Below are 17,075 nucleotides of genomic sequence, written 5' to 3'. Positions count from 1 at the left end.
TCTAACCCAGCTCTCAGATCCATAAGTTAAACTTGGTTTGAACACTGTCTTGTACACAGCTCATTTAATATTTTGACTAATTTCTCTCTTATTTCATATAAATTTATTCAGTTGACTTCCTACCATACCAGCTTTGTTGATTCTGTTGTCTATTTCCATATTTAATTTACCATCATCACTAAAAATCGTGCCTAAGTAGCTGAAATGTTTTACTTGTTCAATAGGTCTCCATTCACAATGTGGTTGATATTTTCAATGCTTCTGCCAATTTTTATCGTCTTTGTCTTGTTATTATTCACCTTCATATAATATCTACTACAACAGTTATTCAATTTACTCAGGGAATCTTGCAGACTTCTACTGGATTTATTTAAAAGTATAACATCATAATCATCTTAGTTTTTCCTTTGTTTGGTGCCTTTTTACACCTCCAATTTCTAGTGCACAATTCAAGATAGATTTTGTTAAGATTTCATTAGCATCATCGATGGTTGTAGCTGTTCTTAACTTTTTTAGTTCATTTTTGAGTGATTCTCTATAACAGCTTTTATTGTGGTAGAGGTTTTATAGATTCACTAAATTGGAGTGTGGCCAGCGTGGTGCTATAAGGCCAAATACCTCCCGATGAGGACAATGCAAATGATGAATAAAGTAGGAAAATTACATACTGGCTCATCTGTTGCCTAGCATAAAAAGGGACGCATAATGGACTTAGGCAGAGGATCTATCGAAAAATATGCTAGAGTCTCCATTAGCTACAATGAGTCCACCTACAGTGCAATGATGGAAGGATATTAGTAGGAACATATAACTGCAGATCTCTATGGAATGATGACAGATTGGAAGAACTGATGAAGAAATTGGACCATATAAAATGGGATGTTGTGGGCCTTTCAGAGATAAGAAGGAAAGAAGAAACTCATCATCTTCATCAAATTCCTGACATGTACCATCAAGGGGTGTACAGGATATGATAGTACTACATGAAAAATTTACATCATTACTAACTTCCTATCTACAATTTTCCTCCAAATCAGTCTGTTACTTGTCAAGACTCCAATATTATCATTATCAGCCTTTCATTATTAAAAGCCTTTGATGGCTTTTTCTACTTCAAGTATGGATATGTATTCCTGACTGTATGCCTGTTGAGTGTTTTTTACCACTGTGCTATCACTGCTTGTTTCATTTAGCAATTTTTGCGAAGTAATTACTCCATACTTCAAGGATATCTTTTTCTCCTGTTTTCATGTCACCTTTATCATCTCTAACACCTTTTACAGCACTCTTTCCTCCATTTCTAAGCTTCTTCAACAACCTCCAGAATATCTTATCACCATCATGATATTTATTTTCTATGTTCTTGCCAAAGTCCTCCCATGACTTTTGTTTAGCTAGTTTTACACAGTGTTTTGCTTTCTTACATTTGTCTCTGAATTCTATAAGAGCACAAGCTGACTTATTTGCCAGGAACTTTTGATATGCTTTCTTCTTTTCCTTCACTGCCTCTTTAACTGCCTGAGTCCACCGAGGTCTGATTTTTCTATCCTTGCAGACAACCTCACCACATGCCTCTCTGGCTGAACCAATCAGGGCTTTCTTCAAACCTTGCCACCGAATCTCCAAGGTTTGGTTCCTGTTCTCAAACTCTTTCATTTTTTCTTCAATAATCTTTGTGTATTTTAGTCTACAGTTCACATCTGAGAGCTGCTCAACTTTTATTCGCTTTAAAACTTTCTTACATGTTATTCTTTTCAATATGAAATTCAATTTTATCCTGCTCAAGACTAAATAGTGATCACTTCCAATTTGGAATCCTCTGTACACTCTCGTGTCCTGCACCAGGGAGAAGACATCACTATCAACAATAACATAGTCAATGAGACTTTTCTTATTCCTTGCCTCTTCTCTCCATGTGAATTTGTGCACATTTTTATGTTGGAACATGGTGTTAGTAATAACCAGTCCATGTCCTGAGCAGAAATCCAACAGATATTTGCCATTATTATTAGCTTTGCTCTTTTCTCCAAATTTTCCCAAAATATTTTTGTATGTCTCACAATCATTTCCTACTCTGCTATTTAGATCCCCAACAAGGACCAACTTTTCCTTTTTCATTGTGTCAGTTGCTTTTTCTAGAGCGTCAAAAAATTCCTCCACTTCTACCATAGTAGAACCTTCTGTGGGAACCAAAGACACAAATAAGTCTCATTGTCCAGTTCCCCATTCTCATATTTGCCCACATCACTCTATTTAAGACTGCCTGCCATTCAAGAAGATTAGCCTCGTATTTAGTGTTGAATACTATGGCTACACCTTCTTTTCCTCGATTGTTATTGCCTGAATATAACGTTTTGTATTTATTGCTCAGAAAGATCTCACCAGTTTTTGTCTTTTTTTGTTTCAGTCACCCCTATTATGTCGATCTGGTACTTATCTAATTCCTCAGCTAGCTCCATTTCTTTGCCATTCCGGCTTCTTATGTTGATAGTACTGATCTTTAACTCTGGTGATGTTGAATTGGGTGTGTTTTCAGATTTGTTGCAGTAGCTAGCTTTTCGCTGTGCGCCCTGGTTCCCTGGCGAAAACAGCAGGGGCCTTGTTTAACCGGGCGATGCCACAGCCGGCATGAAATTTTGTCATGTTGTACCATCATTTTGTATATTGGTTTAAGCCAATAAGAATACAATTTGGTCAGCTAAATCCCAAATTGCCAGCCCATCCTCGTTCGTTCAGTATCCAGGTAGATACCCAATAGGGTGCACCACGAGAAGGTGAGGACTGGACATTAGGTCAGAAGCCCTGGTCGGTTCTTCGCATTCCTTTAAAGGCTATGGGGAGGTCTCCTCTCAGTTATACAGCTTTGACCCTTAAGCACCCCATATATATATATATATATATATATTTTTTTTTTCTCTCCCTTCCTATATATTCTTCATACATCTGTCAATATAAAACATCAGTAATGCCCTAAAATTTGAAGAAAAAGCCAATGACATTATAAAAAAAAGGGATAATCCTAAACAAAAATAGTCATAAAAATAATAAAGGAATTTAATTAATTCTGTGGAGGAAGAAGGAATATGGTTGGTAGTGATTTTTCTGCTACTGCAGTCAATGGCTGCAATAGACTGCATTTTAAGAGAAAAATGGGAAAAATTTAAATACTAATGGATATAATATATATATATTCATATACTTCATATATAGAAAAACCTCCATATATGAAATATATGGAAGTTTTTTCATCTCTTAAGAGTACTTTATAAGTTTCTTAAAATATAAATCACACACCAATGAAGACATTTCCATCTGAGAAGAATGATAAAAAAGGAGTCTGATTTATATTTACTTCAAGTTATTTCCACACATACTGAGATTTTGACTATTATGTTCTGGATAAGCAAAAAATAAAGGCAAAAGAGTCAGTCTACTCTAACACAATTTCAATAATGTCTACATTTGTAGACCACTCAGTTTATAGTTCAAGATAAAAATAGACTTCTCTTTTCAAAAATAAAACGGACTACTCCATTCTTTTCAAAACCTGTTCAAGCTCAAATACTCTATTCTAACAATGATTTGATGAAAAATTTGAATTCATATAATAATTACCAGTGTAACCAGGAGGTAATGGATTGGGCAACACAGGATGGTTTAGAAAGTAAGCAAGTCAGTTAGTTTTATTTTTTTTTTACCCAGTTTCAATGCGTCATCATGTTACAGTTATGTACATTTGTTACAGTATGTCATTTTTTCAGATATGAAAATTACTCAGCCATTACAATATCTGGTTTTATGCTTGCTCATGAATGCATTCATGACTAGCATTTGACAGAAATCAGATTTTTCTATATAAATACTTAACTTTTTCACTGTGAGTTAAATGTAACACAACTTAAAACATATGGGTTAATTTATCGTTGATTTTCACTTTTATTTAATTTAAAAAGCATAAACAGTGATATTTAATGAGACAAAATTAAAAAGACCAGATTTAATTGTCAAATAGCATCGAATTCCTGGTATGCACATAGCGTACATCTCAGAATATTATGATAGTAGCACACAAATAGTTTACATCATTGCTGACTTCCTATCAACAGCTGTCCTCTAAATGATGTTATATATCAGGACTCCAATTCTCTGTTCTTACATTTCAGTCTTAAAGGCACTTCTTATGTACATTCCATCCAGATCTTGATTTTCCTCAGGATCATTTTCCTGCAATCAATCTATTTAAGTGACCATACCACCTGAGATTAGATCCATTCAGACATTCCGGAATGCTAACAATGTCAAGTTCCTTCCTAACATGTTTTTTTTTTTTTTTTTTTTTTTTTTTTTTTTTTTTTTTTTTGTAAATATGATTGAGCCATTGATGCCATATGTTCATTCCACTGATTTTTCTAATAACTCACATATCTGTGGTATCCACCAATGAGCATTGGTGGATAATCCTCTCAGATCCATAAGTAAGAACTGGTTTCAACACAGTCTTGTGTATAGAAAGTTTAGGATTTTGACTAAATTCTCTTTAATTCCATATATATATATATTAGCAGCTGACTCCCTCCCATAAAGTTTTGCTTAATTCTGTTATTTCCATATTTAATTTGTCATCTTCACAAAAACTGTGCCTAAATAGCTGAAATATTTTACTTGTTCCATAGGTTCGCCACTAAGAAGAATGTAGGCGAAGCTTTCCATGTTCCTGCTTATTTTCATGATTTTGGTCTTTTTATTGTTCCTCTTTTATGCCAAAATTGTTATATCTATTATTCATACAATTGATTTAAAGAATCCTGGAGAACGCACTGGATTTGTTTAGGAGTATAACATCTGCATAAATTCATGAGCTACGGTTGAATATCTCCACTTCTGATACCAGGCTAATGCCACTTTTCTTCATAATGTGAACCATACAGATGTATGTCTAACAGTGGAGATAATGGACAACCAGTAATTTAACATCAAACCGCTTTCCTGTACCTCTTTCAATTTTAACTGCTGACTTACAACTAAATATAGACTATGCATCACTTGGTATAATATCTTATTTACACCATAAGACTATAGTACTTTGAACAGGTTTTATCTTAGCACCTTGTCATATATGGCTTTTTCAGGATTAACAAAACAGCTGACAGATCCTTATTATATTCCTATTTCTTGACTATATGTCTTGAAATGAAAATCTGATCCAGGCATACAAAATGTATTTTATTTATTTATTTTATGTTGCTCCCACTCACAAAAGTTTATTTGCAAATGAATAGTACATTTTGTACCATGGGTGGGGTAAGAATTTTGTTGTTTTTATCAATTTTATATATTTTTTTGAATTTTTATTTTTCTGTTCTAGACACTGAACATGGAACATTTTCAAGTCACTTCAAGCAATGAAATTCATCTCCTACCTAAAAGCTGTTTGGCATGAACCCAGCTGTTCTTCTCCAAATTTTTCTAAACCTTTTCACAAACATGCTTGCAGATATCTTAACTGGAACACTCAGTAAGGAAATTACTCTGTAATTCTCATGGGTTTTATTTCTCTTATTTATAAACAGGTGCTATGTGAGCTCTACTCAAATCATCTGAAATTCAACTATCTGACCATGACTTATGGAATATGCAGTGCAGCAATGGTAAAAGTTTTATACTTCCATATCTGCAAATTTTTCTGGTTTAATGTAGGTGAGGACAAGAGCATCAGTAATGAATAACATGAAAGCAGGAATATATCAAAAGAGAGTCTTGGATTATGTAGATGTGTAAAATCTCTCATGATAAGTAATTTCATAACTTATCATGTTCAGTTTTATATGGTTTTTAATTCAGGAAAATGTACTAAAAAGATTTGTTAAATATTCATTGAAATAGTATTTTTTGTAAGTTATTGTAGTCAGTCTTTGTTACAGTAATGTGGCACATGACATCATCTTGTGGAACTAATGGGTCAGTAAGTCTAACGCTAAGATTAGTGAAGAGTTAAGAGGATTACCATAAGTGGAAAGTTACAGAGACTTGCGAAGAATGACGTCATCATATCCAAAGGTCAACAAGTACCAAAGATAAGGAATTCGAAAAGTGTGCAAAAAGTGGCGTCCACATGAGCGAAGGTGAGCATGTAACCAGTGAGAAATGCATGCATGTGCAGAAACCGAAATCTAGGCCTATATAAGGCAGCTCATCAGAAAGAAATTTTATCCACTGCTCTAAACTTTAGTTCTGAGCTAGTTTAAGATCTAAACGTAACATTGCTCGATTATGAGAAGTTGGTTAAGCCTAAATTATCATCACTTATACAGTGTCTCACAAACAATTTATATACAATCTTTGCATACATACTTTCAGTAATACAATTACTTACAAATTCCATTTAAGAGTACAGTTCTTTACATTATCTAATGTTCCACACGAATCTTCTTATCTTTCTCTTCACTTACTGTGTTGCCCCTTTCTTCGCATTTCATGGCTGCCATTCATGGTCAGGAAGTGAAAGAGAAGCTTTCACATCCTGACCATGAATGGCAGCCATGAAATGCGAAGGAAACATTGCATCGAGTCACCAGAAAAGAAAGGAGCTGTACATTGCCACTATAATAAGGATCTAATACAGAAAGGGACAGTCGACTTCATGAACAAGGAAAGAAATTAATGCGAAGAAAGGAGCAACACAGTAAGTGAAGAGAAAGATAAGAAGATTCTTATGGAACATTAGATTAATGTGAAGAACTGTACTCCTAAATGGAATTTGTAAGTAATTATATTACTGAAAGCATGCAAAGTGAATGTATGCAAAGATTGTATATAAATTGTTTGTGAGACACTGTATAAGTGATGATAATTTAGGCTTAACCAACTTCTCATAATCGAGCAATGTTACGTTTAGATCTTAAACTAGCTCAGAACTAAAGTTTAGAGCAGTAAGGAAATTGTAACAACTTTATGTGTATACTGTAAATATTCTTTTGATTAAATGGTTTGTAAACAACATACAGAACTGTAAGTTGTCAATGCACTATCCTTAAAAAATTCGAATCTGCATAAGTGAAGTATATACAAATTTTATTTATGTTGCCAAGGTTAGAATAGATTAAAGCAGGAATAATTAAGATATCTGCACTCTCTTTGAATTAATGTCTTATACTCTCATATTCAATACATAGTCTAGCTGGCACAGTCGGTAAAGAAATAAATTTGCTAGACTATAGAGAGTGGGAGATAAGATAAAGATATAAGCAAATATATGGCAGCAGTAGGAAGTTAAGACAGCCAACCATTAAAGACACAGAGAGCCAAAGGCAAAGCAGGGTGAACAGATACAACCACAAATTTGACAGATGCTTGGAGGTGCATTTGATGAAAGAAGAAAACTGTGTGCAAGAGATGGATTGCATTTGAATATGGAAAGGATGCGGGCATCTCAAGAGATTACTAGTCTCTGGACTAGTGAGAGCATTAAGACAAGGAAACTAGAGTTATCAGGAGGATAGTGGTAGGATGGCCACTTGTAGGGATAGTCACCAGGGAGAATGTATTGTATATTGTATAGCCCAAGAGACCCTTAAAAGGAATAACAGTAGCTATAAGAATAACAATCATGCACTGATGCTTCTCTATATAAATGCCAATGTTTCAGGGATTAATATCCTCAGCCTTTCCAAAGATTATTGGAATCAGTAAAAAAAAAAGTTGACAGAAGCAGATGTCCTAACAGAAATAGAAGTAGAAAGGTATAGCATATGTTGGCAGGACAGAAAGGATAAATGGGGATGGTAAGAATATTACTTATGAGAAATGATGAGCTGTTCAATGAAATCTCACTATGAGTAAAGGCACCCAAAGAGTGGAAGGAGGATGCCATTGCACAAGAGTAGTGGAAGAATGAAGGTGTCAAACTAAAGACCAGATTGTATTTCATCAGCTGCTAAGATTTTGGAAAAATTAGTGATAGATGTATACAGCATTTGACAGTCGAGTGTAACATTATCTGCGAGGGTCAGCATAGATTTGTTAAGGACACTCACGGTTCAGTAATCTGAATGCAGTTTATTATTTTTAATTTTACAAAGGCATATGATAGGGTACCACATCATGATGAGCTGATAGCAAAGTTGCAGCAGATGGGTTTAGATATTAGGTTAGTGAGCTAGACTAGAGATTGGCTGTCTGATAAATATTAGATAGTTATGCAGGAGGGAGCAGAGTCGAGAAAGCAAACAGGTCACAGGTGGTAGCGTTCCACAGTAATGTTCAGTACAGAGCCTCTACTATTTAATCTTTGTCAATGGATTATGGGGGGGGGTATTCAGCTGCTTATAGAGGATGTGAAGCCAGAAAGATTTATTAATAGTAGTGTAATGTAAACTAAACTCTCATGTGAAATCAAATAATAATTTCCAATTAGTAAATACTATGTAACAAGTATTATTTCAGATCTGTTAAATTTAAGTCATTTAATCACTTACCTCAACAACATTTGCAGAAACTTCTGTAATGTGAACACGCCCTGGAAAATTATTAATGTGGATGTTTATCTGAAATTTCTTTATAGAGTTCACCCTAGAAATATAACCTTATATGAAGCAATACTGGACATCCATATTGAGGGTTAATGGAAACAAAACTGGTATCTATAGAAATATGAAATATAATTATATATATTTTAATCTCAACCCATCCCCACAAAAGAAAAGAAACTTGCATTGGTAAAGAAACCTATTTTAGTAATGTGGCAAACTGAGGATTAGATAATCATACAATCATAAATAATACTATATCAGTACCTGTACTGATACTGATATCTTGAACAAGCAGGATGGCAGTCACACTAATCCCAATTTTAGATATATATCTTCCAATACTTGTTACAAAGGCATCTTCAGGGGAGACTATTTAAAAAAAAAAAGAATATACAATGGAGGCACTCCAAAATGGGGTGAGCAAACAAAGAGTGACTACAGTATCTTTGAATACTAAGTTGGATAGCTGGAGGAATGATGTGAACTGGCACATAGGATGACGAGACTGTACTGCACCATGTCCAATATTAAATATTAAAGCAATATCATTTTCATCATCAAATTCCTTCCTGATATATATCATCAGGGGGTTACTGGATTAAAGCAATACATAACATCAAATAAAGGGGTTAAAAAAAAAATAACAATAAATAAAATTATTATTATTATATCCATAGACTCATCAAGGGAGGGAATTTCATCTATGACTCTGTCTCCACCACTCAATCCATTAACGACAATAAACCGCAACTCCACCAATGGCATCTACCGTCCATCAACAATAGTAGTATTTTCACAGACCATCACAAATATCCATGCCCATGGTGGGATTCAAACCTGCAGCCTTTTGGCTAGAGAGTGGATACGCAAGCCACTCAGCCAACCAGGCTGGCAAATTACTTAACAAGCAAATATGTAAATAACTGAACATTTCAACATGTGAACATTATTGCTAGCTAAATATAAATTATACTGGATCATTTCATGTAAGAATTAAGAATTCATGGATTTTTACCCATGTCAGATAAAATCTGAACCTCAGGCAGTCTAGTTAAACATAAATGGAAATGTGTTAAAACACACATTCCAGCAATATCCCACAGTGGCAGCTCATCAGCTTTCAGTATGACTAGAGTGACTGATGCAAAACCTAGCACAAAAACTGGCCCTTCATATGCAGAGTAGAATACTGATTTTACATTTGATCTTGAGTTCATTGTTTCTCAATATCAATTATGTTTTTCACTAATAAATGAATTTTGTTTCTATCCGTAGTGGTTACATAACATATCTAAAATTAGACAATAAGACACTAAAGGACACCATATACTAAATACCTTCGACTAAATGTAAGATTAATTTAGTCCTTTCAATCATTAACATTCACACAATTAGGAAAAACCAAACAGAGGTATGAAAGATGCTTAGTTCTCTTCACTTTTACATTTTCTGTTAACTGAAAAAATAAAGTGTGTAAAGTGCATTATCAGCTTTACAATGGAAATGAAAGTTTCATTGTGAAGAATTTATGGAGCCATTATGAAAATAACATTTAACTTTCGACTTCTGTATCAATGCCTCTGTAGCTCAGTCACTACATGAAGCCTTTTGGTTGAAAAGACCTGGGTTTCATTTCCTGTCCATGACATGAGGAACCTTCATCTGATCTTTCGACTAAAGGTGAGTTAGCCAGTTTCATATGGAGGTAGAAGGTTTTTTCTACTTGAAAACTCGGGTTTTTTGTCCCTCAGAATAAACTGGTCCATAAACACACATCAATTTACAGTCATAAATGCATACTTAATCCCTCATTAGGAGAGCTCAACCAGTCCTATGGTATGGTGGAGGAACCCCATATGAATTAAAAATCAGCAGGAAAACATATGCACAGGACACAAGCTACATGACACTACACAAAAGTAAGATAAACCTAAATGTTTTGTAATCGTTTACCCAAGCTTGACTTCTGATAAAAAAATAAATAAAATAATAATAATCATAAATAAAAATTAATTAACAAAATAAAATATTTTTTTATACATATAAGTATAATAATACACAGATGATAAAAAAAATCTAAATAAATAAAAATAAAGTTTTATAGTGGAAATACATTAAACACATCTTTACAGTCCTCTCATATTAAGATTTTCTTGTGCTGGGTTCTGCCATCGTGTTCTGGGTGCTATATAAGTTGTGGATGGGTCCTCCAGATTCTTGGAATTACTAATCCACCATTCTTGTTTAGATTCAGATGATGTTTCAGCATATCACAAGCTTCCTTGAACTTCTTTTCAAACCAAGTTTTGGTGCAGTGGGGCTTGGTACCTTTCCGGATGATACTGTGACATGTTTGAAGTACATGGTCTGACAGGCCTATTTTACCATAGTGAAGGAATTTAATGCGACGTTTATGTTCATCTTTTCTCTTCGGGATGGTGCACCCTGTTTTCCCTATGTAGGGTAGGTTACAGGTGCACTGAATTTTGTAAATCATTGGGTGGGCAAGGTAGGGAAGGTGATCTTTGAATGAGCTGAGTATACTTTTTTAATCTTGACAGAAGTTTAAAGATTGACTTAATGTTACATTTATGTAGTGTTCTGTTTATTTTTTCTGATATTCCTCTAATGTATGGTAGGGCTTTCTTGTAATCTTTTTTTCTTTTAGTAGTGTTATTGTGGAGGATCTTGTGAACTATTTTTTTGTTGTAGCCATTGTTTACAAATGTTTGGCTAATTATTTCATTCTTACAGGAGCAAATTGTTAGGGATGTATATTTGAGAGTGCTGATGACCCCTAGTTTTTGTTGGATAGTGGTATGAATTTTTGTGTATGTATTGGCATGTGTGCGTAGATTTGCAGTAGACCATGAATGAAAAGCAGCCTGTGGAAAGAGGTGAGACAAGTGTGTGTCTAGAAAAGGAAGAGTTATTCTCGATGGTAAATTGGATACATTAGCATTGTTTGTTCAGATAGCTTAGGAATGTTTTGCAGATATGGGGGCCATGTAGTAAAACTATATATATTATGCATATCTGAGCAAGCCTTTGAGCTTTAAGTGTGCTGAATCTAGAGCTCGTAGTTTGAAGTCTCCCATGTAAAAGTTAGATATGGGGGGGGGGGGGGTAGTGGTGAGTCCATTGCCATATCTTCTTTTTACAGGTTGAAATTATTTTGCCACATAAAATACCTGGAACAAAGTACATGGACAAAGAAAGCTGTGATGTCAGGTGGAAATATGTTCTGTATGAGAAGAATAGTATCACTGATCAGGACATTAGTGATAAAGGGCAGTTATGTCAAAGCTGACTAATATAGGTCATACATACATAAAAATAATACCACCATCCTCAGATATGTTGATGATATTTTTTGCCATTTAGTACCATGGCCATGAAACATTAAACATTCCTAAGCCACCTGAACAAACAACACAAACACATCCAATTCACCACTGACATTGAAAACAATAACTCTCTTCCTTTTCTAGATAGACTTGTCACACATCTTCCGTCAGGCTGCCTATCCTTCAGGCTACCATAAATCTACACACACACACATGCCAATACATACATAAAAATTCATACCACCATCCAACACAAAAACTAGGGGTAATCAGCACCCTCAAACACAGAGACCTAAAAATTTGCTCCAATGAGTAGACACTAAAGAAAGAATGTGAAATTATTATCAGAAATTAACATTTATAAAAAAAAAAGCTACAACAAAAATGTTCAAGATCCTTCACAATAATACAACTAAAAGCAAAAAGATTACAAGAATGCCATAACCATACCATACATCAGGGGAGTATCAGAAAAAAAAAAAGATAGAATACTACATATATACAACATTAAGGTAACCTCAACTCCGCCATGGGATCGATCCTTAGGTGTCTCATGCCAGTCCCAAGCCTGGATAAAGGAGGAGGATAGGTCAAGTGAGTGTCGATGCTCTGACCATAAAGAAAAAACTCGATTGTTATCTGTTGCCTATTCAATCAACAGCTACAACATGCCGGCTCGGGTGTCGCCCGGATAAACAAGGCCTGCGATATCAATCGAGAGATCAGGGTTGGATCGAAAAGTGGGATACCGAAAGGAAACAGAAACTGAAACTAACAGAACTGTTATCAGTAGGAACGTGGAATGTGCGGACACGCTGGATGTCAGGAAAATTAGAACTACTTCATGAGGGAAATGAAGAGATATCGGTGGGATATACTAGGATTGGTAGAGATGTGACAGGCATCATCTGGAGAGATCAATGGATGCGAAGTAATATGGTCAGGACATGACACCATGCACGAAGCAGGAGTTGGCTTCCTTCTTAGCAAAAGAGCTCGAGAGGCACTGTTAGGCTACAAACCAGTTAATGAACGAATCATAGTAGCAAGATTTCAGGCAAAGCCATTCAACATATCAATAGTCCAGATATATTCACCCACATCTGACAGCACAGATGAGGATATTGACTAATTCTACAAAGTTCTGACAGAGACAATAGAAACAATACCAAAGAAAGATGTGCTAATTATTGAAGGAGATTGGAATGCCAAAGTTGGAATAGATAATGATGGTTGGGAAAGAGTCATGGGAAAATATGGTTTTGGAGAAAGAAATGAACGAGGTAAAAAATTGTTAGAATTTGCTGTGGACCACAAGATGATGATCTGTAACACAAGATTCCAACAAAAGGAGTGTAGAAAATGGACGTGGCGATCAAATGATGGGAAAACCTAAAACATGATTGATATGATTATGATTAAAAGAAGATGGATAACATCAGTACAGCAATGTCGAACTTTTCAAGGAGCGGATATAGACTCGGACCATAGTTTAGTGATTGCAAACATCAAGATGAAATTAAAAAAGAAATATAAACCCCAACATCAGAATAGAAGAGATACAGCATGAATAAGTGAAGCAGAAATAGGAAGAAGGTACAGAACAGTGTTAGAAGAGAAACTTAAAAGTGTGGAGAAAGAAAAAAACTCGAATTTAAGAGTGAAAAGAGTAGTGAAGGCGACAGAAGATGCAGTTGAAGAAACAGTACCAGAAGAAGAAGAAAAGATCAAAAAGAAATGGATTACATCAGAACAAATAGAAGAAAGTGTAATGAGGTGAAAAAAGCAGTCAGAATGGATAAGATGAAATGGTTAGAAGCCCAATGCAACAATATAGAACAGTACCATGGAGAGCATAAAACAAGGGAGGTATACAAAACGATCAGAACCATTAATAGAAAGTGGCAACCAAAACAGACCACAATTAAACATGAAAAAGGCAAAGTATTGATGAATAAAGAAAAGATTGCACAGCGGTGGACAAGATACTGTAGTGAGTTATATGAAGAAAAACTAGATTCAGATAGCATTGGGAAACTGACTGAAGAATTGAAGCAGATATCACCACCAGGTAATGAGCATGATATGGACATTTTAAGAGGAGAGGTAGAAAAAGCAATAAGACAGCTAAAACACAACAAGAGTCCTGGTAACGATAACATTACTGGAGAAATGATTAAATAAGGTGGTGAAAGTATGGTTAGAGAAATGCACCAACTATGTAATATGTTATGGAAAGAAGGGAAAATGCCAGAGGAGTGGGTGAAATCAATATTAGTAACATTATACAAGAAAGGAAATAAGCTAGAATGTAAAAATTATAGAACAATTGTCTTGATAAGTCACCTTGGTAAAGTGATGATGATCATATTGACAGAAAGATTGAGAACACAATTGGAAGCATACCTTGCAGACGAGCAAGCAGAATTTAGGAAGGATAGAACTACAATTGAACAGATTTTGACAATGAGGTTAATAGAAGAGAAAGCTAGGAGAAAAAACAAAAACATATATACTTGCTTTGTTGATTTTCAGAAAGCATTTGACAGTATTGACCAGAAAGTGACATTAGCAGTTCTGGAATTCTATGGAATTGATAAAAAACTAATAGCTATATTAAAAGATGTTTATCAGAATGCAGTTGCAGCAGTTAGAATAGATGATGATTTGGGGAAATGGTTTAAAACAAGCAGAGGTACTAGACAGGGAGACCCAATATCACCAAGCATTTTCATCGCACATTTAGAAAGAGCAATGGATAAAATGAAAGAAGATGCCAAAGGAATATCTGTACACGGAATGAGAATTAACAATCTGAGATTTGCAGATGACATTGTTATTATTGAAGAAGACGAAAGAGAACTACAAAAAACACTGAAACTGTTAAATGAGATAGGGAAGAGATTTGGACTTGTTATGAACTTTGAAAAAAAAAACAAAGACAATGGTATTTGGTGAGAAGAACATGAAACAAAAGATACAAGTGGATGGAACTGATATAGAAAATGTAGAACAATTCACATATTTGGGAAGTAAACTGACATATGACTTGGACTGTAAAAAAGAAATAAAGATCAGGATTGCAAAGGGAAGAACAAATCTGAAGGCCATGGATAACATCTGGAAAAGTAAAAGTGATCAGTCTGCAAACAAAACTAAGAGTATTGAAAACATGCATCTTCAGTGGTGTACTGTATGGATCTGAAACGTGGGTAATAAATAAGGAATCAAGAAAAAGAATTTTGGCATTTGAAAGAACTTGTTACAGGAACATTCTAAGAATACAATGGGTACAGAAAATCACCAATGAAGAGCTCTATCAGAAGATACAACCAAAACAGAATCTAATGCAGAAGATTATAAAACAGAAGCTGCAATTATTTGGACACATCTGTAGAATGAGTGAGGACCGGAAGATAAAGACATTTATGTTTGGTATTTTGGATGGTTTAAACAGAAGAGGTAGACCATACAGAGAATGGATAGACAATATAAAAGACTGGTGTGGAATGGGTGTACAAAAACTGCGACACTGTGCACTGGACAAAGAAAGGTGGAAGAAGATAGTGAAACAGGCATCAGACATCAACGGGCAGTGAGCCCATGGTTCGTGATGATGATGAAGGTAACCTTCAAGCCTCCTGCAAAAATTAAAAAATATACTCAGCTGTATCAAAGATCCCCTTCCATACCTTGCCCGCCCAGGGATTTACAAAATTCAGTGCACCGACAACCTACCCAACATAGGGGAAACATGGCACATCATCCCAATAAGAAAAGACGAACATAAACACCACATTAAATTCCTTCACTATGGTAAAACAGGACTGTCAAACCATGCACTTCAAACATGTCACAGAATCATCAGGAAAGTACCAAGTCCTTATACTGCACCAAAATTGGTTTGAAAGAAAGTTCAAGGAAGTTTGTGATATGCTGAAACATCATCTGACTCTAAACAAGAATGATGGATCCTCCAAATTCCAAGAATCTGGAGGATCCATCTGCAACCAATATAGCATCCTTAATATAAGAGGACTGTAGAGACATGTTTAATGCAGTTCCACTATAAAAGTTTATTTATTTAGATTTTTTTATCATCTGCGTATTACTATACTTATATGTATAAAAAAGTATTTTATTTTGTTAATTAATTTATATTTATGTATAAATTATAAAGGAAAGAATGGTGTGAATGTGAGTGTAAGAGCAACAATGTTATATAACTGTGTTCATGAGGGGAATGAGTTTTGTCATGGAAATGTTGACGAGGAGAGAACGATTTCGGTTTTGTTTCATCTGGTTCGAACCCATCATGTGTGTGCAAAAATGTCTACATGTGTAAGGCATTAGAGAATAATAGAGATCTGCAAGTTGTCTGTGTCAGGCAGACTGCAAACAAGACAATATAAAAGAACAAACAGGTAGATTATTATGTCTGTACACGAATGCTAGGAGTATCAGAAACAAAGGGATAGAGTTTGTTGTCTTAGTCAATATGTTGTGCCCTCAGATTGTAGGTATTAGTGAGGCCTGGCTATCAGAATCAGACCTACTAACTGGTATCGAATGTCAAGGGAACAGTATTTTTAGGAAGGATAGAGAGGAGAGGAGATTAGGGGGCATGCTCCTAATGATATCGGATGACTTGAATCCAGTTAGAGTTGAGACCTATGATTGTAGTAATACCACTTACAATATGTATTTAAATTAAGGGGATATTAAATCCCACATTGTTTTAAAACCGAAGAAGAAACTCAAAGATCAGAATCAAAGAGTTTCATGCCAAATATAGTATAACTATAAACGTATCGGCGACTACTAGCGTAAGCTAAAGCACGTAGTACAAACTAGGGCAACTCGTTGCAAAGGTGGAGAATAACAAAGTATATAAGTTATTTTCGCTATACCCTTGGTATTTGGTATTATACTTTGGTCTAGCTACTCACTGATGAGATCTCAATAAAGATCAAAACCGGTCTCGGAAGTGACCTCCCACTATAATGTATAACATCATACATCTCCTAGGCGATGGGTTTTACATTATGGAAAATACTAAGAATAGCAATCAGAACTTTCCCCACCTTTGCAACGAGTTGTCCTAGTTTGTACCACGTATTACTAACTATTATAATAACGGAATTAACTGACATAAATTATTCTTTATTCGTAGAATTTTCAACTGAGTATCACAGGCATC

General features: G+C 35.0%; 1 protein-coding gene across 2 annotated transcripts in view; it reads right to left on the bottom strand.

The window, feature by feature from the left end:
- Rrp5 (Ribosomal RNA Processing 5) overlaps positions 1-17,075 on the bottom strand; it is a 681,802-nt gene that overhangs the window by 190,206 nt on the left and 474,521 nt on the right. For both annotated transcript variants that reach the window (XM_090392300.1, XM_090392301.1), the window contains exon 26: positions 8,475-8,568. In XM_090392300.1, coding sequence (XP_090248426.1) covers positions 8,475-8,568 — 94 coding nt within the window. The remainder of the gene's footprint in view (positions 1-8,474; positions 8,569-17,075) is intronic.

This window comes from Typopeltis vanoorti, chromosome 5 (genome assembly GCF_054136105.1).
Source record: "Typopeltis vanoorti isolate ZY-2024b chromosome 5, IOZ_Tvanoo_1.0, whole genome shotgun sequence".
Lineage (NCBI taxonomy): Eukaryota > Metazoa > Arthropoda > Arachnida > Uropygi > Thelyphonidae > Typopeltis > Typopeltis vanoorti.
Note: the sequence above shows the minus strand (reverse complement) of the source record. Positions and strands in the feature narration are given on the sequence as shown.